Genomic DNA, 26,141 nt, shown 5'->3' on the forward strand with positions numbered 1-26,141 from the left:
TCAGCCATTAAAAGGACAACATTAAAGTTCTCTCATTTCTGTGATCTGTATTCAGAAAGTCTAAAACGCTTTTGTGAGCTGGTGTGGTGAGGATGGGTTCTGCAAACAATTGTTGCAAGCCATTACCCCACAGACTGCAGTGGTTTGAAAGGTGTCCCAGTACCCAGGCATCTAAGAAAGGACAGTGAATGCAGGCAGTTCAGCATTACCCAAATCCTGAGGACTTGTGAAATCAAAAAGATCATATTCCCACCCTTCCTGTTTAGGATAACGTTCCCATTATGCTATCAAGTACTAAACCATTTGGATTTTTTTTTGCGATATCTAAGGTAATTAAATTGCTAATCTTGATTCCTGATCACGATTAAGCTGTTAGAGCTTTTTGCTTCTGGTAGATTATTCATGTTTACAATGATTATGTACAATTTAAGATGAGTATGCCATTCGGCCCCTCGAATCTACTCTGCCAGTTGATATCATGGCTGATCTGATTGTGGCTTCAAACCTTCTTTCCTGTCTACCCGACTCGCTTGTTAATAAAGAATCGATTTAATTTGGCCTTAAAAATATTAAATGACCCTACCTCCACTGCTCTCTGGGGATGAGAATTCCACAGGCTAATGACCCTCTGAGAGAAAAGGATTTCTCCTTATCTCCATCTTAAATGGGAATATCTATGTGTGTGTGTGTGGATGTCTGGATGGGGTGTCCCCAATGTCCGTTGGTGGGAGGGTCCATGTCTGTGGGGGAATCCCGATTTTCTTTGGGTTAAATTAACTTTGAGATTGGGGTGCCCTTTAAAATTGGCAGAGTCCCAGCAGAGCTGGCGTTTTTAAACCCGGCTCCTCCAGCTGGCTGTGTGATCATCGCCAGCACTCTAAAACTGCAAAGAGTGTTATTGCATTAGGTGAGGAAATGCATCTGTGAAGCCGGTGAGCTTCACACAGCTTTTCTCATTTTCTCACCTGATTCCGCACTCTGTGCAACCTTTAGAGATTGCGTGCGCCCTGAACTGTGTATCTGAGACACAGAAGTTCATTAGAGAAATTCCACCAGCATTGTCTCTGCCGCCGTCTTCGGGAGGACCAGGGTGTCCTCCTTGAAGACAGCTCAACAAGCGTTTGGGCAAAACCACTGTAACATTAATTATAGTGGACTGAGTACACTCCAGTCCTGTTTTCCCAACTCTCAATTGCCCAACGTTCCGGGTGAGGCTACAAAAACACTCTGAAGCTCTCTTGAAGGTATGCAGCATTGATTGTGTCCAGCAGGTTAGCAGCGTAAATACGTGGGATTACGGGGTGATATTACGGCCTGGGTGGGATTGTCATTGGTGCAGGCCTGATTGGCCGAATGGCATCCTGTACTGTAGGCATTCTATGAACATCCAGTATATCTGAGTTGTGCAAAAGCCAGGATGTTGTTGAGTATTTGAGTAAGGTTTTAATAACCTTCTCTCCTTTCTTAGCCCTGGCCTACAGATCTCCAGATTTATTGATTCCATTTCACAATTTATCGTGTTGAGATTTGAATTTAATACCTTGATTGCCTGTGCAATAATATAACTGTCTCCGAATATCAGTTGGATTTTATTAGAGTATCTGAATAATTCCCGTATTACATTTTCCTGCGCCAGGTGGTATGTACTCAGTATTTCTATTTGAATAATAGTGTTAATCTTTTTAATTAATATATATTTTAGATGAGTGGTGAACAACATTTGCCGAGTTTTATATGGTGCCTCAATGTGGTCGGCTTTGTTTGTTCTATTGGCCTGGATTCTCCCAAAAAAATTCTAAGTCCCCAATTTGTGTGAAAGTGGGAGTAATTCCCACTGGGTTGTTTTTTGGCGTGATTTTCAGAATGAATCTCCCACACTCTGAACACTGCTCGATAACGGGCCAGCCCCGCAACTCCCCATCGCTAGCCTCCTGGACCTCTGCGGGCAAACCTCTCTGTATCCACCTCACTATCCCCCCCCCAATCCTCTCTCCCTTTGCCCATGATCCCTGCACAGAATGGCAGTGGGCCCCCTACATGTCCCGCCCCTTGGCCCGAAGCCTGGTGCCAGGGGACAAGGCTGGCACTGCCCAGGGACACCCCCCTCCTTACCCCTGACCACCTGGAGCGGGCCTCAATGGCCTCTCCTCCCTCCAGCAGGGTTGGTTGCCTGTTCCCTGTTAGTGGGGAACAGTTGTAAACCCCGCTGGAGGGAACCACTCCTGGGGGGTGGGGGGAGACGCTAGTGTGCCTGTGGACTTCAATTCCAGGCCCACTAATCAGATGTAAATTAAAACTTAAATATTGAAATTAGCTCCGTGCCGATATCCGGTGCGGAGCTGATGATGCTACAAATCTTGGTCTGAGAGGCATGCGGAGGCCCGGGCGCCCAGCGGGAAGCCCCCGAACGGCCTTCGCTGATGTCTCCTGGCACAGCAGGCTGGGAGAATCGCCACCATTAAGTCTAAAAAGTGAGTTTGATTTTTAAGTGAACTCCTGTTCCAGTAATCTTCCTCCTTGATCAGTCTACAAATAACCATTAAAGTGGAATGAATATCAACTATTTAGTTTCCCATCCTTTTGAATAGAAAACCAAAAGTGGAGACAGGAGATACAAACAATACTTAAATATTCCATTGATCCTACATCCTGTTGAAACGAGACTGGTGGAGCCTCATAATTTTAAGTGCGTTTTTGGCACGTTGACTGCAATTAACTGACATGCTAGACACAACTCTAATTTTAAAGAAAAGGTCTCTGATGTGAAGTCTTCAAGACAATTAATACCTGTTGAGTAAAATCCTAAATGAGAGAGTTGGCCCTTCAGTCAAGACACCTGTAACTTTGTGTTGGTTTGACTCACTGTCGGATGTTCGGTAGGTTGTCTCGTCCTGGCAAAGTACGCAAGTAGTTATCTATCCACTGGTATGTTGTGGATTTATTCTAACTGGTAAATTCATTGAAGAAATCATAGAAACACTATAGTGCAGAAGGAGGCCATTTGGCCCATTGAATCTGCACCGACAGCAATCCCGTCCAGACCTTATCCCCAGCACCCCATTTATTTACTCCACTAATCCCTCTAACCTACACATTCTGGGACTAAGGGGCAATTTAGCACAGCCAATCAACCTAACCCGTACATATTTGGACTGTGGGAGGAAACAGGAGCACCCGGAGGAAACCCACGCAGACACGGTGAGAATGTGCAAGCTCTGCCCAATCAGAAACTCCAGTCGGGAATCGAACCCAGGTCATAGAACCACAGAAAATTACAGCTCCGAAACAGGCCTTTTGGCCCTTCTTGTCTGTGCCGAACCATTTTATGCCTAGTCCCACTGACCTGCACTTGGACCATATCCCTCCACACCCCTCTCATCCATGAACCCGTCCAAGTTTTTCTTAAATGTTAAAAGTGACCCCGCATTTACCACTTTATCCGGCAGCTCATTCCACACTCCCACCACTCTCTGCATGAAGAAGCCCCCCCTAATATTCCCTTTAAACTTTTCTCCTTTCACCCTTAACCCATGCCCTCTGGTTTTTTTCTCCCCTAGCCTCAGCGGAAAAAGCCTGCTTGCATTCACTCTATCTATACCCATCAAAATCTTATACACCTCTATCAAATCTCCCCTCAATCTTCTACGCTCCAGGGAATAAAGTCCCAACCTATTCAATCTCTCTCTGTAACTCAGCTTCTCAAGTCCCAGCAACATCCTTGTGAACCTTCCCTGCACTCTTTCAATCTTATTTACATCCTTCCTGTAACTAGGTGACCAAAACTGTACACAATACTCCAAATTCGGCCTCACCAATGCCTTATATAACCTTACCATAACACTCCAACTTTTATACTCGATACTCCGATTTATGAAGGCCAATGTACCAAAGGCACTCTTTACGACGCTATCCACCTGTGACGTCACTTTTAGGGAATTCTGTACCTGTATTCCCAGATCTCTCTGTTCAACTGCACTCTTCAGAGTCCTACCATTTACCCTGTACGTTCTTCTTTGGTTTGTCCTTCCAAAGTGCAACATCTCTCACTTGTCTGCGTTAAATTCCATTTGCCATTTTTCAGCCCATTGTTCTAGTTGGTCCAAATCCCTCTGCAAGCTTTGAAAACCTTCCTCACTGTCCACTATACCTCCAATCTTTGTATCATCAGCAAACTTGCTGATCCAATTTACCACATTATCATCCAGATCATTGATATAGATGACAAACAACAATGGACCCAACACCGATCCCTCCTGGCACACCACTAGTCACAGGCCTCCACTCAGAGAAGCAATCCTCCACAACCACTCTCTGGCTTCTTCCATTGAGCCAGTGTCTAATCCAATTTACTACCTCCCCATGTATACCTAGCGACTGAACCTTCCTAACTAACCTCCCATGAGGGACCTTGTCAAAGGCCTTGCTGAAGTCCAGGTAGACAACATCCACCGCCTTCCCTTCATCCACTTTCCTGGTAACCTCCTCGAAAAACTCTAATAGATTGGTCAAACATGACCTACCACGCACAAAGCCACGTTGACTCTCCCTAATAAGCCCATGGAGCTGCGAGGAAGCAATTCTATGTATAGCTTTGTGTACGCTTAAAAGGAAAGTAATTTGTTTCACGATGGAATATTCTTTAATATTGTCCCTGTTCATTTCAAAAACAAAGCAATGATCGTTTTTGTCAGTGCATATGTCAGCATAACTCAATCAGCTGTAAGTCTCAGAGGAAGAACACATTTCAGGCAACTGCCTTGACTATCAGATGATTATTGGTGTTGATGTATTCTCCACATTTAGCAATAAGTTATTTTAATTAGTGTTATAATGGTGGTGAGGGTTCCCCTTCGTGCTCCCAACCTCTATAAATGCATAGAAAGAGAAGCAGAAAGACACCACGGGAAGTACTTGCAGTTATATTGACGCTCTCACTGAAGCCTACTTCCATAGTGCTAAATGTGAGCATTACTGGTGGATGCCAATGGATTGTATACACTATATGGACATTGCAGCCCAATTGCACCCTCTCCAGACACTTCTGAGTAAGTAATCACCTTACACAAATCAATAGCTAACCCTGATATCACTTACCTGGGGAGCAAAGTTTAAAGCATCATTATGTACACCAGCACTGCCCCACCCCAAATCAACTGAATCAGATTATGGATTAAACCTGGGTGTTTCCTCATCTTTCTTTCTTAATGTCACAAGCCAACTTACATGAACACCGCAATGAAGTTACTAGTTACGAAACTAGTCGACATACTCCTGCATCTGTTTGGGTACACTGAGGGAGAATTTAGCATGGCCAATGCACCTAACCAGCATGTCTTTCAGACTGTGGGAGGAAACTGGAGCACCTGGAGGAAACCCACGCTGACATGGGGAGAGCATGCAGATTCTGCATAGACAGTGACCCAAGCCGGGAATTGAACCCAGGTCCCTGGCGCTGAGAGGCAGCAGTGCTAACCACTGCGCCACCGTACTTTTGTCTTTGGGCAGTGATGGGTATTTCTGAAAAGTTTCAATGGCCGGGACTTTCTGTTCACGGTGGGCATCATAGCAGGCAGGTGTGGAAAATATGACAAGAAGGCCAAAAATCGGTTTACGTTGTCGTAAAACCATGATTGTGCACTTCAGGTATCAATGACAGGTTGAGTTTTCTGCAGTGGCACAACGGGAATGTCATTGCAATATGTCATCTTTTCATTATAACATCCCATCACTGGAATCATCTGGGGTGCAACTAGAACAACATGTTTCGCATGCACCTGGCGAACTGCACTTTGCTCATCATTTTGAGGTTCATTCGTCCACCATGCATCACTCAGCACTCGTGGTAATCAGCACCAGGCTTCACAGGAAGCACTGCACCACTCTCTGGGATTGTCAAAGGCAATTCTCCACTGAACAGACCTCCAGTGAAGGGGAGCAAAGAACAAACAAAGAACAGTACAGCACAGGAAACAGGCCCTTCGGCCCTCCAAGCCTGTGTCGCTGGAGGTTGGTAGCTTTTAACAGGCTATGGCTGTACTGGGAAAGCAGGAGTAGAGAGGGTGGCAACTAGGCTCATGCAGGGGAAGAGGTTGCAGGGCTAGGGCTGTACTTGGGGGTACGAATGGGAAAGGTTACTTTCAGATACATGACTGGGGGTGTAAGGGTTAGCATCCTCGGTGCCAGCATAGGGAGAGAGTCTGTTACAAATTGAGATTAGTCCTTTCTGGCCAGAATAGGAGGATAGCTGAATGGAGAAGGTGCTTCAGTTGACATTGATGAGCTTGCACAAGTTGTCCTTGTCCCAATCCAGGGGGGGGAGGGCATGTCAGTCCAGTCTTAGTCATGTCCGGCATGTAGTGAGCAGGTTTCCCCAACCCTCCCGGTTATCGCAGATCTCTGTGTTTTGCTAGCTGATTCTGAAGAGAAGTTTACGTCTATGGGGATATTGCTTAAATTGGAGCTAATAGAGTTAGCTAACAGTTAAGAATTAAACCTTGTCATGTATGAGTATTTCAATTGGTAAAAGTTATGCTAATTCTTTTTGTTATAGTTCAACTATTTTTAAATATAGTTTGTTTTAATGAAAACTTCCTAGTGGGTCAATAGAATCTCACCTGGAGCAAAACACCTTAATCTCACACTAATGCCAAAATCACAAAATAGCTCGTGTTTAGGCTAACTTCATTATACACCTTGGAGTTTCTAATCTGGTCCCTAACAGATTTTGATTTGATTTATTATTGTCACATGTATTAGTATACAGTGAAAAGTATTGTTTCTTGCGCGCTATAAAGACAAAACATACCATTCATACAGAAGGAAACGCGAGATTGCAGAATGTCATGTCACAGTGATAGCTAGGCTGTAGAGAAAGGTCTACTTAATGTAAGGTAGGTCCATTCAAAAGTCTGATGGCAGCAGGGAAGAAACTGTTCTTGAGTCAGTTGGTATGTGACCTCAGACTTTTGTATCTCTTTCCCGACGGAAGAAGGTGGAAGAGAATGTCCGGGATGCATGGGGTCCTTAATTAAGTTGGCTGCTTTGCCGAAGCAGCGGGAAGTGTAGACAGTCAATGGATGGGAGGATCGTTTGCGTGATGGATTGGACCACATTCACGACCTTTTGTAGTTCCTTGCGGTCTTGGGCAGAGCAGGAGCCATACTAAGCTGTGATACAACCAGAAAGAATGCTTTCTATGGTGCATCTGTAAAAGTTGGTGAGAGTCGTAGCTGACATGCCAAATTTCCTTAGTCTTCTGAGAAAGTAGAGGCGTTTGTGGTCTGTCTTACCTATAGTGTCGGCATGGGAGGATCAGAACAGGTTGTTGGCGATGTGGTCACCTAAAAACATAAAGCTCTCGACCCTTTCCACTTTATCCCTGTTGATGTAGACAAGGGCATGTTCTCCACTACGCTTCCTGAAGTTGATGACAATCTCCTTTGTTTTGTTGGGATGGGATGAGAACACAAATTGCAGAGGATTTAAGGCCTGATGGATATGTGAAGGTTTGTGTGAGAGAGAGTGCTGATGTCCCTTGAATTGGCAGTGTGTGAGGTTCTGGTGCATGTGAGAGTTTATTGTAATGAGGTGGTTAATTTACCTTATCTTAGAAATCTTAGAAACCCTACAGCACAGAGAAAGGCCATTCGGCCCATCGAGTCTGCACCGACCACAATCCCACCCAGACCCTACCCCCATATCTCTACATATTTGCCCACTAATCCCTCTAACCTACGCATCCCAGGACACTAAGGGCAATTTTAGCATGGCCAATCAACCTAACCCGCACATCTTTGGACTGTGGGAGGAAACTGGAGCACCCGGAGGAAACCCACGCAGACACGAAGAGAATGTGCAAACTCCACACAGACAGTGACCCAAGCCGGGAGTCGAACCCAGGTCCCTGGAGCTGTGAAGCAGCAGTGCTAACCACTGTGCTACCGTGGAACGGATGAGATCATTCATCCTCTCCCTGCACCGGGTGGCTGGCCTCTTCTGTGCAGCATTATCACTGATGACCGCTGTCACTGTGGTCAAAGTGGTGAGATTAGTGGACCTTTCCCGGCCTTCACAGTTTTACTGGACATTTCATTGGGCCTCGCCTGGGTACAGCAGGCGTTCTAGTGAGGCATCACTGATCTTTGGAGCAGCATGCTTCTTCCCTTTGTGAGCCATGGCTTTTTTTTAAGCAATTCTGGGATGCAGACAATGAGAAAGCAGTGCCGGGGGCTGTTTAAATATGGCGCCCACAGTGAGGAACCAGTCAGTAAACGCCTGGGCAGGCCATCGAGTCCACGATCACCTTGTTTCTCATTTGTGCATAATTAAAAAAAGTTAAAAGTAAAGTTTATTTATTAGTGTCACAAGTAGGCTTACATTAACATTGCAATGAAGTTACTGTGAAAATCCCCTAGTCGCCACACTCTGGCACCTGTTCGGGTTAATGCACGTAATGGGAACTGAGCAATATGGCACAACTACCTGCCACTGCAACCAGCAGTAGAATGCCAAACTCTTGTGAAATTTCCTGCAAATCAAACTTTACTTTTGTATATCACCATATTTCTTTCAACAAAAAACACAATTTTAAGCCTTTAATTTTGCTTTGTAATTTTTCTTTCAAGTTTGGGAAGTATATTGTGTTTTATATTTGGATATATTCTGTTCGTTAGATTGTGAAGTAAATAAATGGATCTTGAAGGAACAGTTGACCAATTATTTTCTTCTATACTTTTAAGGGGTGGCGAGAAATCTACTTTGCAGACAAATAATTTGTTTTAAATGACCGGATTTGTTTTGTCGCGTACCTTCAACTGCTTTGTGCATTGATGCCTAATTTTGTACTTGTTTTGATATTTGTAATAATACCTTGTCTACACAGGTCCAATATAATGCATCTGGGTTTCTGGAGAAAAACAGAGACACAATCCCAGCAAGTATTCGAGGACTGTTCATTAACAGTGTAACTCCACTGCTGAGTGTACTTTTTGCAGGTAAATACTAAGACCAGCATTTTACACCGAGCTATGTAGGGAAATGCATTGCCTCAGTAAAGTTGTCATTGGAGTAGTGTGTCTTGATGCACTGGATGTTAGAAACTTGCAACTGTCAGAATCTGCCGACACTCTGGAAAAGCATCTTAGCTGGTCCCATTTCCTATCCCCCGCCCTTTCCTATTCTTCCCCCCCCCCCCAAACCCTTTCCCATTCCATAGCCCTGCAATTTTTTGCTGATCCAATTCCCATTTGAAAGCAATGATTGACCCTGACTCCACCACACACTCTGGCAGTATGTTCTGGAAAGTGACCACTTTAGTTTAGTTTTAGTTTACTTGCAGAATAAAATCTGTTTTTTCTTGTGTCGCTGATGATCTTTTGCCATTCCCTTAATTCAGTGTCCTTTGAATCTCAACCCCTCTGCCAATGCAAATGGTTTCTCTCTATTTAGTCTGTCTTAATTTTGAAAACCTTCATCAGAATTCCTCTCAACCTTCTCCAAGAACAAACCCAGCTTCAATGTATTCATTTAACTGAAGTTGCTCATTATTCTTGTAAATCTTTTCTGCAACTTATCTAAAGCACTTATATTCTTCCTAAAATGTGGTGTCAAGAATCGGGCACAGTCTCCAGTTTGTGCCAACCCAATGATGTATAAATTTTCATCATAGCTTCCTTGCCTACTTACTCTAGGCCTCTATTTCTAAACCTGAGGATCCCCAGTGCCTATTTAACCTCCTTCCCAACCTGCTCTGCAATTTGTGCACATCTGCACCCACATTTCTCTGTGCACCCTCGTTAGAATTATCCTTTATTTTATATTACCTCATCTTGTTCCTCCTACCTAAATGTAGTACCTCACATTGTTGTGCATTAAAATTCATCTGCCAAGAGTCCACTCATTCCAACAGACTCTTGAAGTATACCAATATCCTCCTCACAGTTCACAATACCTCCAGTAATGGGTGATCTGTGACTAGGGCGGTTGATGGAGGAGAACCGGTGGATGCGGTGTTTTTGGATTTCCAAAAGGCGTTTGATAAGGTGCCCCATAAAAGGCTGCTGAAGAAGATTAGGGCACATGGAGTTGGGGGTAGTGTGTTAAAGTGGATTGGGGACTGGCTATCCGACAGGAAGCAAAGAGTCGGAATAAATGGGTGTTTTTCCGGTTGGAGGAAGGTAACTAGTGGCGTGCCGCAGGGATCGGTACTCGGGCCGCAACTATTTACCATTTATATAGATGATCTGGAGGAGGGGACGGAGTGTAGGGTAACAAAGTTTGCAGACGACACAAAGATAAGTGGAAAAGTGAATCGTGTGGAGGACGGAGAAGATCTGCAGAGAGATTTGGACAGGCTGAGTGAGTGGGCGAGGATATGGCAAATGGAGTATAACGTTGATAAATGCGAGGTTATACACTTTGGAGGAAATAATAACAAATGGGATTACTATCTCAATGGAAACAAATTAAAACATGCTACCGTGCAAAGGGACCTGGGGGTCCTTGTGCATGAGACGCAAAAGCCCAGTCTGCAGGTACAACAGGTGATCAAGAAGGCAAATGGGATGTTGGCCTATATCGCGAGGGGGATAGAATATAAAAGCAGGGATGTCTTGATGCACCTGTACAGGGCATTGGTGAGGCCGCAGCTGGAATACTGTGTGCAGTATTGGTCCCCTTATATGAGGAAGGATATATTGGCATTGGAGGGAGTGCAGAGAAGGTTCACCAGGTTGATACCGGAGATGAGGGGTTTGGATTATGAGGAGAGGCTGAGGAGATTGGGTTTGTACTCGTTGGAGTTTAGAAGGATGAGGGGGGATCTTATGGAGACTTCTAAGATAATGCGGGGGCTGGATAGGGTGGAGGCGGAGAGATTCTTTCCACTTAGTAAGGAAGTTAAAACTAGAGGACACAGCCTCAAAATAAAGGGGGGTCGGTTTAAGACAGAGTTGAGGAGGAACTTCTCCCAGAGGGTGGTGAATCTCTGGAATTCTCTGCCCACTGAGGTGGTGGAGGCTACCTCGCTGAATATGTTTAAAGCGCGGATGGATGGATTCCTGATCGGTAAGGGAATTAAGGGTTATGGGGATCAGGCGGGTAAGTGGTACTGATCCACGTCAGATCAGCCATGATCTTATTGAATGGCGGGGCAGGCTCGAGGGGCTAGATGGCCTACTCCTGCTCCTATTTCTCATGTTCTTATCTGCAAATTCTGGAATTGTGCTCAAGTCTAGTTCTTTAATATATATCATGAGAAACAGTGGTCCTAATACTGATTGCTGGGGAACCCCACTGTATATCTTGCTTCAGTCTGTGACACAACCATTCACCAGAACTTGGCCAATTACGTAACCGTGCTATCATTGTTGATTATGTAGCACGTTATCAAGCACCTTTTGGAACTCCATGTATGCCACATCAGCCCTCTCGGTTACTGCATCTAAAATTACAATCCAGTTAATTAAACAAGATTTAACAAATTCATGCTGGTTTATCTTGATCAATCTATACTTATCCAAATTACTACTAATTTTCTCCCAGATTAACGTTCTTAAAGCTCTCTCACTACCAGGATTAAACTGACTGGCCTGTATTTTCTGGGCCAATCCTTTCTTGTACAAGAAAGGAACATTTACAATTCTCCAATCCTCTGGCACCACCCCTAATTCAATGGAGGATTGGAAGTTTATGGCCAGTGTTTCCGCAACGTAGGAAGGAGAGAAACCAGAAATGGATTTAAACATTAGGACGGGAATTTAGAATCGTGAGTCAGAAGGACCATCTCAAGATTTGTGGATGATGTCAAACTGGAAGGACCAGTTGATAAAAGGGGGGGAAAAAAAGGCAGGAAGACATAGGTGAACTTGCCAAATGGACGTGTGATTATGAATTTCAATATAGTCAAGAGTGAGGTAGTGCATTTTAGTTGGAAGAATGAGGAGGCCACATACTGCACAGCTATTGGAGTCTGAATGGAGTAGAGTAGCAAAGGGGTCTGGAGATATAGATGTGCAAATTAGAAGTAACAACATCGGTTATGAAGGCTATATTTAAGAAAAACAAAGCGCTGGGGTCCATTTCTAGTGGAATGTGAAAATTAGAGACGTCACGTTAAAGTTTATCAAGTTTTGGTTTGACCACATGTCTTCATGGTTCACCTGGCTTCCTGTGCTCAATAGCACACCCAAACTGTGTATGGTTCTGATCTCCACATTGTAAAAAGTAGGGAGGCAGTAGGGAAGGTGCAAAAAAGATTCACAAGGATGATACCAGAACTGAAATGGGATATACTTGTCCAGGAACAGTTGAACAGGCTGGAGCTCCTGGTCTCCATAAAAAAGAAGGTGCAGGAGGCAACTAATGGAGATCTTTAAAATTAATTGGCTGTAATGTCTGAGCCCCAGGGTGCTGCGTATTTGGAGGCCGGGGAGGGAGGGTGATATTTAGAATGGGTACCTCAAAGATGCACTGGGGAATCCCCCACCCTGGAAGTTCACAAGGTTTGCACTGATTGCAAACTTCCCCTGCACTCAGAATTATCCAAAAATGTGATTTTAAATTGTAAACTTCGGGCATTTCCTACTGAATTATATCAATAGTTATCCAGAAAAAAGTTAGAATTGAAACCTCTTCTAACCTCTGGGTAACTACTAATGTCCTTACCTGGTATGTCCAGAGCCACAACAATGTGGTTGACTCTCAACTGTTTTTGGGCAACTAGAGATGGGCAGTAAATACTGGCCAGCCAGTGATACCCATGTTCCACAAATGAATAAAACCAAACACTGATCCAGACCAGCCTCTTTTCCCCCGTTCCCCCTCCCCCCCCCCCCAATACCCCCATCCCTTAAACAACCGACTCAAGAACAGCTTCTTCCCTGCTGCCATCAAACCTTTGAATGGACCTACCCTGCATTAAGTTGATCTTTCTCTACACCATAGCTATGACAGTAACACCACATTCTGCACTCGGAGAAAATGCTGGAAAATCTCAGCAGGTCTGGCAGCATCTGTAAGGAGAGAAAAGAGCTGACGTTTCCAGTCCAGATGACCCTTTGTCAAAAGGGTCAGCTGGACTCGAAATGGGGTTTTGACAAAGGGTCATCATGACTCAACCTCAGCTCTTTTCTCTTTTTACAGATGCTGACAGACCTTCTGAGATTTTCCAGCATTTTCTCTCTTGGTTTCAGATTCCAGCATCCGCAGTAATTTGCTTTTATTTGCTACATTCTGCACTCTCCTTTCGTTCTTTATGAATGGTATGCTTTGTATAGCGCACAAGAAACAATACTTTTCATTGTGACAATAATAAATCAACTCAGGAAATGGAATATCCTGGGAAATAAATTGAATGGCATTACACTTTTGTACATGTATGTGTGTATATATACTTGTATGTAATTTTCTATTGTTTAATTTTAGCTACAGTTTCGAGGACTGGAACATTAATGGCTCAGCAACGACCAAGAGTAAGTTACTCTGAGACTTTTATCGAATAGCAATGCTGTTACTGATTTTACAGCAAGTTTCATTCTCTACCAATCAAGAATAAGATCTAATGTTTTTGGTTTGATTTCATTCAGTTTGGAATTCTATTTAAACTGCGATGCATTTTGAAAGTTTGAAATAATTACGATAAATTGTAAGGCCTTTGACAAGGTATCGGATGGTAGGTTGTTGCACAAGATTAAATCCCTCGGGATCCAGATTGAGGTCGCCAAATGGATATAAAATTGACTTGATGACAGAAGCCAGAGGGTGGTTGTAGAGGGTTGTTTTTTCAAACTGGAGGTCTGTGACCAGCGGTGTGCCTCAGCGATTGGTGTTGGGTCCACTGTTATTTGTCATTTATATTAATGATTTGGATGAGTGTTAGGAGGCATGGTTAGTACGTTTGCAGATGACACCAAGATTGATGGCATAGTGGACAATGAAGAAGGTTATCTCGATTGCAATGAGATCTTGATCAATTGGGCCAGTGATCTGACAAATGGCAGATGGAGTTTAATTTATATATATGCGAGGTGATGAATTTTGGTAAATCAGGGCAGGACTTGCTCAATTAATGGTAGGGCGTTGGAGAGAGTTATAGAACAAAAAGATCTATGGGTGCATGTTCATAGTTCATTGAAAGTGGAGTCACAGGTGGACAGGGTGGTAAGAAGGCATTTAGCGTGCTTGGTTTCATTGGTTCGAACATTGAATACAGGAGTTGCAACATCTTGTTGAAGTTGTAAAAGGCCACACTTGAAGTTACTGACAGTGAAAATCACCGAGTCACCACACTGGCACCTGTTCGGGTACACAGAGAATTTAGCATGGCTAAAACACAGTATTTGGTGAGAATGCGAGTTGTGTGGAGGATGCAAAGAGGCTTCAAGGAAATTTAGACAGACTAGATGAGTGGGCAAGAACATGGCAGATGGAATATACTGCAGAAAAATATGCAGCTTTCCACTTTGATAGGAAAACTAGAAATGCAGAGTACTTCTTCAATAGGGAGAGATTGGGAAGTGTGGATGCCAAAGGGACCTATGGTTTCCTGTTCAGAAATTACTGAGCGTTAACATGCAGGTGAACAAACAATTAAGAAGGCGAAATGGTATGTAAGGCTTTATTGCAAGGGGATTTGAGTACAGGAGTAAGGATGTCTAACTGCAGTTGTATCGCACCTTGGTGAGACCACACCTTGAGTATAGTTTTTGTCTCCTTGCCTAAGGAAGGATTAACCGGCCATAAAGAGAATGCAATGACGATTCACCAGGTTGATCCCAATGATGACAGCATTGTCCTATGAGGACAGACTGGGGAGACTGAGCCTGGGGATGGCACGGAGGTACAGTGGTTAGCACTGCTGCCTCTCAGCGCCAGTGACTCGGGTTCGATTCCCGGCTTGGGTCACTGTCTGTCTGGAGTTTGCATGTTCTCCCCGTGTCTGTGTGGGTTTCCTCCGGGTGCTCTGTTTTCCTCCCACAATCCAAAAAAATGTGCTGGTCAGGTGGATTGGCTATGCTGAATTCTCCCTCATTGTACCCAAACAGATGCAGGAGTGTGGCGACTAGGGGATTTTCACAGTAACTTCATTGCTGTGTTAATGTAAGCCTACTTGTGACTAATAAATAAACTTGGCTTGTATTCTCTAGAGTTTAGAAGAATGAGAAGTGACCTCATTGAAGTGTACACAATTTTTACTGGGCTTGACGGGGTCGATACAGGAATGATACTTCCCCAGGTTGGGGAGGTTTCGAATCTGGATAGTGTCAGAATAAGAGATTATTTTGGATGAAATTAGGAAGATTTTTTTCAGCCAGGGGATGGTGAGTCTTTGAAATTCATCCCCACCACCAGGTGCATGTCCATCAATGGCAGTTGTGATTCACGCTATTCTGAAAGCTCTTAGCCGTGAGATTTAAATTTGGCATGGGGGCTGATTCCAGCGTGTGGGCGCTATAATGAGATTCCAATTTATTGTAATGATGTTGGACAGTGGGGAGGGGGACATACGAGTCCTGTATTAATGCCCCTGGGAAAAGAGTCCAGGGGGCCTCCATTGCGATATTTTCCATTGGTGCCACCAAACAAGCCCACCACGGACATAGGAGCGGTGAATCCCAGCCCTTGAAAATGCAGAATTCACAATTTGTGCTGTTGGGCACATTGTGGTGTCGAACAGAAAACCTTCCCTTTCAAAGGTTTAATTTTCATTGTTAGAGCACAAGCTAACATTTTCAGTATTTCCCTCCTCTTTAGCAGCTATACTCTCAAATAATATTCAATCTGGAATGTTGTTGTTGGTTTTTTCCTTGTTTGGTTCAATTAAATCATTGTAATAATAAATTTTTGATTTGGAAATTATAGAAGTTCTGATTTGGATCTAATATTTATATTTGCATTTGTTTTGTTTCTCTCGCAGAGAACAGAAGACAACTTTAATAGCACCAGGAAGCAGTCTGTTGGAGCACAGTTTAGAGTATGTATCAATGTTTAATTCTATTTATTAGTTACCAAGGTTACCAAAAGTAAGTTTTATAAATCTTTTTGAACTCTTAACCAGCAAAAGGAAGCAGATTGAGATACTGATTTATTGCACAATGGTCCACAGGAAATGTCAGGCCAGCTTTGTAGGGTGTTATTCTTTGGTACAAACTCCCTCGTGTCAATATACATCCCTCTAAAGCTGGGAAAAGTCCCAGACTATTGATTACATTGATCTAAAGGCAATTGCAGTTTCCAATTATTATGCGTGGGAAGGTGGTGGCCTAGTGGTGTTATTGCGAGACTATTAATCCTGAAACTCGGCTAATGTCCTGGGGACCCGGGTTCAGATCCCATCATGGCAGCTGGTGGAATTTGAATTCAATAAAAGATATTATATTTTTTAAAAATCTGGAATTAAGAACCTACTGATGACCATGAAACCATTGTCGGGAAAACCCCATCTGGTTCACTAATGCCCTTTAGGGAAGGAAATCTGTCATCCTTAGCTGGTCTGACCTACATGTGACTCCAGAGTCTCAGCAGTGTGCTTGACTCTCAACTTCCTTGGGCAGTAAATGCTGGCCAGCCAGCGACATCCATGCCCCGCGAGTGAATTTTTAAAAAAAAGTCAATGTCCAGGGCGTACACATCGCAGCCCAACTCATCGAAGATGCAGCTGGGAATGGAATTTTGAAGTGCAATAAAGAAAAGCTTTGTTTACTAGTCTTTTTGAAAGGTGAGACTTTCCATTTGAATGTGAGAAAAATGTGGCTCTGTGACACCTCCATTAGGTTTTAACTGAAATGTGCAATGCAAAGTGATTGGCCTATGGTGTGACTAATCAGCGATTGTGGTCGGTAAGCATTTCGCAGAGGCCAGTTTTTAAATGCTCAAACGCCTTCTAATGTGATCACTTCAGAATTGCAAGTGGTTACAGCTGAGAACAAGACCATTCAGCCTGTCCAGCACACATAGCTCTCTGCTAGTTCCGTGTCCCCGCACTTCCCCTCCAGTTACTTGTCCAGTTCTTTTTTCAACACTACAATTGAAACTGCCTCCATCACACTTGGTAATGCATTCGAGATCCTAACCACTCTCAGCGTTTTTTTTAAAAAAAGCCTTTTCTTTGCACGTTTTTGATTCTATTCCCAATCACTTTAAACTTTCTGCCGTTATTATAATTTGGACACAGACTATCTATGATCCTTACAATTCCAACAAAGTTGTAAAAGCAAGGGGAGAAATTTGATATTTATGGGGATAGATTTGCAGACATTATTAGTTAATGGAAAGGAAATCACACTTGACAAACCTCCTGGTGTGTTTTGAGGATGTAACTAGCAGAATAGATCAGGGTGAACCAGTGAATGTAGTGTATTTGGATTTTCAGAAAGCTTTTTATAAAGTCCCACATAAGCCATTAGTGTGCAGAGCGAAAGCTTGTGGGATTGGGGGAATATATTGGCATGGATTGAGAATTGGTTAGCAGAAAGGAAACAAAATAGGAATAAATGGATCTTTTTCGGAGGGGTCCCATAGGAGTCAGTATTTGGGTCCCAGCTATTGACAATATAAAAATACAGGTGAGAGAGCCAAATGTAATATTTCCATGTTTGCTGATGACACATTTGTGCATGTGTACTAATTATTCACTCTGCTCTTGGCAAAAGAGCTCCACTCCAAAGTTGTGTGGGTTAGGTTGATAGGCCACGATAATTTGCCCTTTAGTATCAAGGGGATTAGCAGAGTAAATACGTGGGGTTACAGGAATAGGGCCTGGGTGGGATTGCTGTCAGTGCAGGTTTAATGGGCTGATTAAATGGGCCTCCTTCTGCACTGTAGGGATTCTATAATTTTATGATTCTATCTAGAAATCAGTCAAACCACTTGGACTCAATCTCCACAGTCTTCTGGGCCTCCTGCAATGTAACGGTGACGTGTAAATTTTTTAAACCATTGCTTTGCATTTGAGAGTTTGTCAGATCGGATAGGACTCTGAAGGTAGACAAATATTATCATCATTCATTGAATAGCGATGGGAAAGGAGGTCGGTCAGTTAGTAACATGAGTGGTCTTGCTGAACCTTTGTACCTCATCACGTTTTGAATTTTAGATCAGTTTATTAACATTGCAGCAAATGCTCAGGAACGGCCAAAATGTATTTTTCTTTTCATAAAGTCTGCTTCATTGTACTGTGTAATAACAATCAGATATGTTGTGGGTAAAAAAAGCAAATAGGATATTTAAACCCAGCATTGTTTTGAACTGCAGACTAACATGGACATTTGGTCCATTTTGTTTTATTTTGAAGCATTCTTTAGCAGTGTTGATGGAGAAAATGTTTGCAGCAAACCCCCATTTCATTCGCTGTGTCAAACCAAACATTAATAAATTGCCCAATCAGCTGGACAGCAAGATTTTCATGGATCAGGTGAGTTTTGCCGCCTCCCATTAATGTTGCAAATTGAGAGTTCAGATTAATCCACTCAGGTGGGAGTGGATAGCTGGGATAAATTGTGCCAGAACTGATTGCAGCATACTGGTACCATGAATATTGCTCTGTTACTTTTTTTAAAAAAAATAACATTTTGTTTTAGATAGCTGTGTTGAATTTTAGGACAATAACTTTAAATAGAACCATAGAGTCCCTACAGTGCAGAAAGAGGCCATTCAGCTCAACAGGTCTGCACCGACTCTTGGAAAGAGCATCCCACCCAGGTCCCCCCTCCCCCCCCCCCGCCCCCCCCCCCCCCCCCAATTCCCCATAACCCGATGCATTTACCATGGCTAATCCACCTAACCTGCACATCTTTGGACTGTGGTGGGGGGGAACTGAAGCAGATATGGCAGAATGTGTAAACTCTGCACAGACAGTGACCCAAGGCCGGAATTGAAGCTGGGTCCCCAGCAGTGCTCACTGCTGTGCTGCCATGCCACACGTTCATCTAAACTAAATGCTTGAGGAGTCCGTTTTAATTCCGATATTATTAGGTTCACCAGAACATCATTGGAATGCTGCAAACAGAATTCTGGGTTTAAAATCTTTTCTTTTGCCTGATAGAGCAAAGATTTACCACCTTTGTTTTAACAATTGAAGATGTCACATGAAGTGAGATATCTGGTTTGCTGTCTTCTAGATAATGGTGTCAGTGCTGCCAGGTCATCATCATCCATGTACCACTGGAGACATTTGAAGCAGCGGTGTCAATGTTACTACCTACTGTTGACTTGCATTGTTGATAAATGTCCATTCCTAACGGCAGTGAGGCTTGGCTATTATGTCATCAGAACACTGGCAATTGCTCAATCTTAAAATAACCCTTGTTTGCAGATGTTTCCATGGCTTAGCCCTTGCTATTTCTGTAACCTCCTGCAGTCTGACATTCTCCATGATCTCTGCACTCCTCCAGTTTTGGCGTCTTGCGCGTTCCTGATTTTAATCACACTCTACCAGTCAGGGCTGTGCCTTCATTTGTCTGGGCCTCAACCTCATGAATTCCCTGCTCCAGTCTATCTCTACCTTTTTCCTCCATTAAAATGTTCCTTAACACCCATGTCTTTGATCAACATTTTGGTCACCTGTTCTTGGAGGGCTGGGTTTATGTCTCCCACTGGAGGCAGGATTCAGGTTGGGAAAACTGAAATTGAGATTATTTTTTTTTAGCTGCAAACACAAGTTTCCTCTACTTTTCTGACCATTTTCACCTGACCTTTATGTGGATCAGAGTGGGTGGGTGCAAAAAAAATAGACTCGCACTCCTTACATAGTAACATAAGAATTAGGGGCAGAAGTAGGCCAATTCAGCCCTTCAAGCCTGCTCCGCCATTCAATCAGATCACGGCTAATCTCCTCCTGGTCTCAAATCCACCTCCCCACTTGTTCCTCATATCCCCCCCCCCCTCCCATTTTCCATTAGAAATATGTCTATCTCCTTCTTGAAACCCTTCATTGATTCAGACCCCACTCCGCTATGGCACTGCGAGTTCCACAAATTCACCACCCTCTGCAAGAAGTAGTTCCTCCTCATCTCAGTTTTAAATCTACTGCCTCTCAACCTATACCTGTGACCTCTTGTTCTAAATTGCCCCATAAAAGGGAACATTTGGTCTACATTTAGTTTATCAACCCCTTTTTAAAATTTTATATACCTCGATCAGATCCCTCCTCATCTTTTAAAACTCCAGTGAGTTTCTCCTTCTACACTTCATTGTGGATCACAAACCACATTTGCAAACTCCCCACCTTTGATAAGTCAATAATTCTGGGTGAGAAACGAGTTGGGAGCAAATTTTGGGAGCCTCCAAAAACGTTTTCCTGTCACACACAAATGTCCGGGCCAACATCTCCGTAAGTGGCTCAATGTTAATAGAGATAGGAAATGAAATGTTTTACTATGTTCCAGGTACTATATCAATGCAACTTGTTGAGTAAAGCTGTCAGATCCCACTAATGTTAAATATTGCTATGTGGGGGTGGGGGGTGGGGCGGGGGGACAGTTGTACTGGATGCAGCAGTAAATTTATCAAATGTGGATTGTGTTCCAGATCAAAATATATTTAACAGTCTTGCAATTAGAATGACTGAACAGGAACAAAATATACTCTTCATGAACGAATGGTATCAAGGGATATGGAACAATGTTGGGCAAATGGAGTAACGGTGCAAATTAACCATGGGCGGCATGGTGGTACAGTGGTGAGCACCGTTGCCTCACAGCGGCAGGGACCCGGATTCTATTCTAACCTTGGGTCACTGTCTGTGTGGAGTTTGCATGTTCTCCCTGTGTCTGTGTGGGTTTCCTCCAGGTGCTCCAGTTTCCTCCCACAGTCCAAAGATGTGCGGGTTAGGTTGATTGGCTGTGCTAAATTGCCTCAGAGTGTCAGGGGATTAGCAGGGTAAATATGTGGAGCCACAGGAATAGGGTCTGAGTGGGATTGTGGTTGGTGCAAACGCAATGGGCTGAATAGCCTCCTTTTGCACGGTAGGGATTCTATGATATTGTTGAATGGCAGAACAAGCTCGAAGCTGAATGTCTCATGGCAATTGGTCTCCAATTTCATATCTTAGAGTTGGTCACATAGCAAGGGAAATTTGATGTCGTTAGTTACTAGTTAAGAATCGCTGACCATTTGCATGATCATGAAATTTGGAGATAATCCAAAGAAATCATATTTCCACTAACAGCCATAATATTACAGTTATGTTATGCAGTTTTCTGTGTAAATCTAAGCTTTAGTTTCTCACATTATTTTAGAAGAATATTGTGAAATGATTCCCCCGTTGGAGATAAATTTGGACTAGTATTTAAAGGCAAGCATGCAAATTGCTTATTCTTACTGACTACTTTCCACATGTTCTACTGCCACACATTCAATTTGATCAATGAAAAAGCTGGCTGCATGGTAAATCAGAGAGTGTTCTTTTAATGTGGTAATCTTTGCCATTAATAGTTTTTTTTGTATCTCATGTACTGCATTGGTTCCAATTTGTTTCAGCTACGGTACAACGGATTGTTGGAAACTATCCGGATTCGTAAAGATGGATACTCATGGAGACCATTCTTCGAGGAATTTGCAGAAAGGTAAACAGCTTCCATTTAATGTGGCGACTATCTTCACAACACAAAGCTCAGAAGGAATGACCAAAGGCATAGAAAAGAGAAGGTTTTGCCAGCCCGGAGAGGAGCGGAGGGGCAGTGATGTAGTGGTATTGTCATTGGACTAGTAATCCAGGGACCCAGGATAATACTCTGGGGACCCAGGTTCACAGTAGATGGTGAAATTTGAATTCAATAAAAATCTGGAATTTGAAGTTTAGTAATGACTATTAAACCATTGTTGATTGTCGTTTTTTAAAAAAATAAATCCCGTCTGATTCACTAATGTCCTTTAGGGAAGGAAATCTGCCGTCCCTACCTGGATCTGGCCCAGATCTACAGCAATGTGGTTGACTCTTAAAATGTCCTCTGAAATGGCTGAACAAGCCACCCGATTCAAGGGCAGTTGGGGATGGACAACAAATACTGGCCTCGCCAGCGGCACTCAAATCCCATGAATGAATTTTTTTTAAATTGCGGAAATCAAGAGTAATTTTGAGAGAGCAGTGGAGTGGTGAGGGTGCAGCACCTTCTGTGATTTCCTAAAGCTGTTATCACGGGCAGGATCTTGCTTTCTAAGAGTAATTGTAACTTTTTAAGTTGAAAGTTTTATATTGAAGTCCGGCGTCTAGTTGAGGTATGAGAAAACTCAATGCATGTAGTTTAAAATGTAGTGCTGATTCGTAATGTTTTTGTTACAGATATGGAATACTGCTTATTACACCCAACATCTCCTTTACTAAAGAAAGGTAATATGAAAACACAATACACTTGAAATGAAAGTGTAAGATTTTGAGTTGTGTGGAGATGGGGAGAAAATTAACAAAAAAAAGTGAAATTCTGATCATGAAACAATCTCCTAATTTTAAAGTGTTGTCAAGTGTCAACAAGGTTCAGTCACCTGAGTCAACAAGTTGTGGCTCCTTGGCTCCACTGTTGGAATGGTGCGCACCTAATATTTGCAGTGCTGAGGAAATGCTGCAATTATGAAGGTACCACCCTTCAAATACAATATTTAATAGCATAGCTACCTGAACAGACAGATGTGGCCTTAGCATGAGGGCAGGACATTCCCCTGGCATTTACTCCATCTTCAAACAGACTCATTAGTTTTTCTCGTTATTTGTCAGATCTTGTTATGTGAACGATAGTTGTTACGTTTGTTTGCATTAACAGTGACTTCAAAGCACTTAAGTGTATATGAAGTGCCATAGGCTGTTTCTTTTGAGAAGTTATGCAAGTCCATCTCTATATTGAGATTGATTGTTTTCCCTTCCTTACAGTTGCCTAGCTATTCTTCAAACGACAGGCCTGAAGGACTGGAAGTCTGGGTAAGTTAGAATGAGTAAGTTAGAATGAGTAAGTTAGAATGAGTAAGTTAGAATGAGTAAGTTAGAATGAGTAAGTTAGAATGAGTAAGTCAGTAATCAGTATTCTGTAACTTGATTTTGTGTCTCTGTGCACTGTTTGAGAGCACATTTCCACTCCATCTGACGAAGGAGCAGTGCTCCGAAAGCTTATGGTATTTGCTACCAAATAAGCCTGTTGGACTTTAACCTGGTGTTGTGAGACTTCTTACTAAGTTAGAATGAATCATACCAAGACAAAAGACACACACACTTGATTTTTGCATACGTGACATTCTGTATCCATTAATTCAGCTAAATGGAAATATGTATTGGAAATATATGCTGATCCACAGAACAGTTTGGAAGATGCACCACAGATCAGTTATCATCTAAAAGGGACAGCGATTGAACTGGAATCCTTCACCCATCCTGATGAAATGTTCCACCTGACGCATTAACCTCTGTTATTTTTTAAGATGCTGAATCAGGGACTTACAGCACTTGTTGCTCTCCAGGTTTCCAATTTCACAGCATTCATACTCTTTCTTGTTACGTTCTGGGATCTCTTTGTGACTCTTGGGGTGCATTGCAGGTACTGACTGGGGAGGGGGAAGGGGCGTTGCAGGTGGTGATGGGGATGGAGGGCAAGTTGCAGGTGGTGACTGGGGAGAGGGGGGCATTGCAGGTGGTGACTGGAGAGTGAGGGCGGGTTGCAGGTGCTGACTGGGGGGGGCGGGGGAGGGTGGGTTGCAGGTGGTGACCCATTAATATTCTGGGTAGCAATCAACAGGAGTAGGCCCAGCATGGAGTCCAGTTATAGTCACTGATTTGAGATTAGATAATTCAGCATAAACTGGGAATCAAACCTGGGAAATTTGTGTTCCATGTAGCTCTGGTATATACCACATCTAAGAACCATGGAAGAAGCTGTTGTCCCACCTTCCATGATCTGTTCACATTACAAACTATAAGGTTTATGTTCACTTTGAATTTAGTAAATCAAACGGTTGGACCTTGTCTTGCTGGTGAATTCCATTTGAACTGATTTCTTGATCATATTTTCAGCTGGATTTCTTTTTCCTGTTTTCAGAAAATCTCGCTTGTTCTTTAAATACTGGCATCAGGATCAATTGGCAAAATGTATAGAAAGACTTGAAAAAGCTGCAATCATTATCCAGAAAAGTAAGCAACAACTGTCGAGAAGAATTTTAAATAATGCTGACCTCTGCTGAATTGAATTTCACTAACTGGGATGATTTCCGACCAAAGCAATTTCACGTGGATCATTTTCCTTGGCCTAGTGTCCAAATAATGACTGGAAATTGCATTCCAATCCTTTACCCACATTTGTGCCTGAACAACATTGCTGCTCAGATTCCTTTATGATTTTGCAGGTGGTTGCACGTGAAAATCATGCACTAATGGAATTTGCATAAATGATTTTGATTTGATTTATTATTGTCACATGTATTAACATACAGTGAAAAGTATTGTTTCTTGCGCGTTATACAGACAAAGCAGACCGTTCATAGAGAAGGAAATGAGAGAGTGCAGAATATAGTGTTACAATCATAGCTAGGGTGTAGAGAAAGATCAACTTAATGCAAGGTAGGTCCATTCAAAAATCTGACAGCAGCAGGAAAGAAGCTGTTCTTGAGTCGGTTGGTATGTGACCTCAGACTTTTTTGTATCTTTTTCCCAATGGAAGAAAGTGGAAGAGAGAATGTCCGGGATGCGTGGCGTCCTTAATTATGCTGGCTGTTTCTCCGAGGCAGTGGGTGGGAGGCTGGTTTGTGTGATGGATTGGGCTACATTCACGACCTTTTGTAGTTTCTTGCAGTCTTGGGCAGAGCAGGAGTCATACCAAGCTGTGATGCAACCAGAAAGAATGCTTTCTATGTTGCATCTGTAGAAGTTGGTGAGAGTGGTAGCTGACATGCCAAATTTCCTTAGTCTCCTGAGAAAGCAGAGGCATTAGTGGGCTTTGCTAACTGTAGCATTTGCTTGGAGGCATCAGGACATGTTGGTGATCTGGACACCTAAAAACTTGAAGCACTCGACCATTTCTACATTGTCCCCATTGATGTGGACAGGAGCATGTTCTCCACTTGTTTTGTTGACATTGAGGGAGAGATCATGTTGCCTCACCAGATTCTCTATCTTATTCCTGTACTCTGTCTCGTCATTGTTTGAGATTCGACCCACTACAGCAGTGTCATTAGCAAACTTGAAAATCGAGTTGGAGGTGTATAAGGATGTATAAGGAATTTAGAAAGGGGCTGAGGGGACAGCCTTGTGGAGCACCAGTGTTGAGGATGATTGTGGAGGAGGTGTTGTTGCCTATCCTTACTGACTGCGGTCTGCGGGTTAGGAAACCTAGGATCTAGTTGCAGAGCTGTTGGAGAACAGCGTCATCTGATTTTCTTTCTTGCCATCAGGCAAGAGTTTGAGGATAAAGTCAACCTCAAAACTCCCCATCTGCCATTCTTCCGCTAGTGAACCAGCTCACCAAAGCTAGATAACATCCAAGCCTGGAGTAAGAAAGGACTGGGTAACGTTCATGCCCCATCAATGAAAATAATAGCCATTTCATCCCAACCTTTAATTGAATCACTATCATTGAATCACTAGCAATGGTATCGCTGTGATTCATTGACCAAAGGTTTACTTGGACCAGTCATACTGATAGCAAGATTTCAAGAGCCGCGCAGAGTCTAATTACTTTGTGATGAGTGGTTCAGTATTTAATTCCTCAAAAGCTCACCATCATTAACAAGGCTCGGGTCAGAAGTGTGTAATAAATGCTTACCTGGATAGGTGCAGCCACAGCAGCACTGGAGATGCTAACACCATCCAGGACAGAATAGATCAACCCACATGTCAATTCTCCATCATGGGAACACTGCCTTCAATATGTATAGTCCACGGGATGCACTGCAGTAACTCACACCAGGTTATTGACAACCATCTATAACTAGCACCACTGAGAAGAACAAGCATTTAATGTGACACGAGCACTGACACCTCCGTCACCCACCTACCACTCTCCCCACCACACCATTCTGAATGACGCATTGTACAGGTTTGAGTTTAGATTGCAATTTGCTGTTAGATAAATACCCTAGAGTTTCCTATCTAAAACCATAGTGGAAGCAGTGTCAGCAAAATGACCTGCAGCAATCACTCACCATTTTGGGGAAGACTTGAGATAGCCAAT

General features: G+C 43.1%; 1 protein-coding gene across 1 annotated transcript in view; it reads left to right on the forward strand.

Moving 5' to 3' along the window:
* LOC144499643 (myosin-IIIb) overlaps positions 1 to 26,141 on the forward strand; it is a 154,835-nt gene that overhangs the window by 105,066 nt on the left and 23,628 nt on the right. The window contains exons 16-23 of the mRNA XM_078221848.1: positions 8,882 to 8,993; positions 13,423 to 13,469; positions 15,914 to 15,970; positions 18,290 to 18,409; positions 21,475 to 21,560; positions 22,277 to 22,324; positions 22,859 to 22,906; positions 24,015 to 24,106. Of these exons, the coding sequence (XP_078077974.1) occupies positions 8,882 to 8,993; positions 13,423 to 13,469; positions 15,914 to 15,970; positions 18,290 to 18,409; positions 21,475 to 21,560; positions 22,277 to 22,324; positions 22,859 to 22,906; positions 24,015 to 24,106 (610 nt within the window). The remainder of the gene's footprint in view (positions 1 to 8,881; positions 8,994 to 13,422; positions 13,470 to 15,913; positions 15,971 to 18,289; positions 18,410 to 21,474; positions 21,561 to 22,276; positions 22,325 to 22,858; positions 22,907 to 24,014; positions 24,107 to 26,141) is intronic.

This window comes from Mustelus asterias, chromosome 1 (assembly GCF_964213995.1).
Source record: "Mustelus asterias chromosome 1, sMusAst1.hap1.1, whole genome shotgun sequence".
In the NCBI taxonomy this organism is placed as follows: Eukaryota; Metazoa; Chordata; class Chondrichthyes; order Carcharhiniformes; family Triakidae; genus Mustelus; species Mustelus asterias.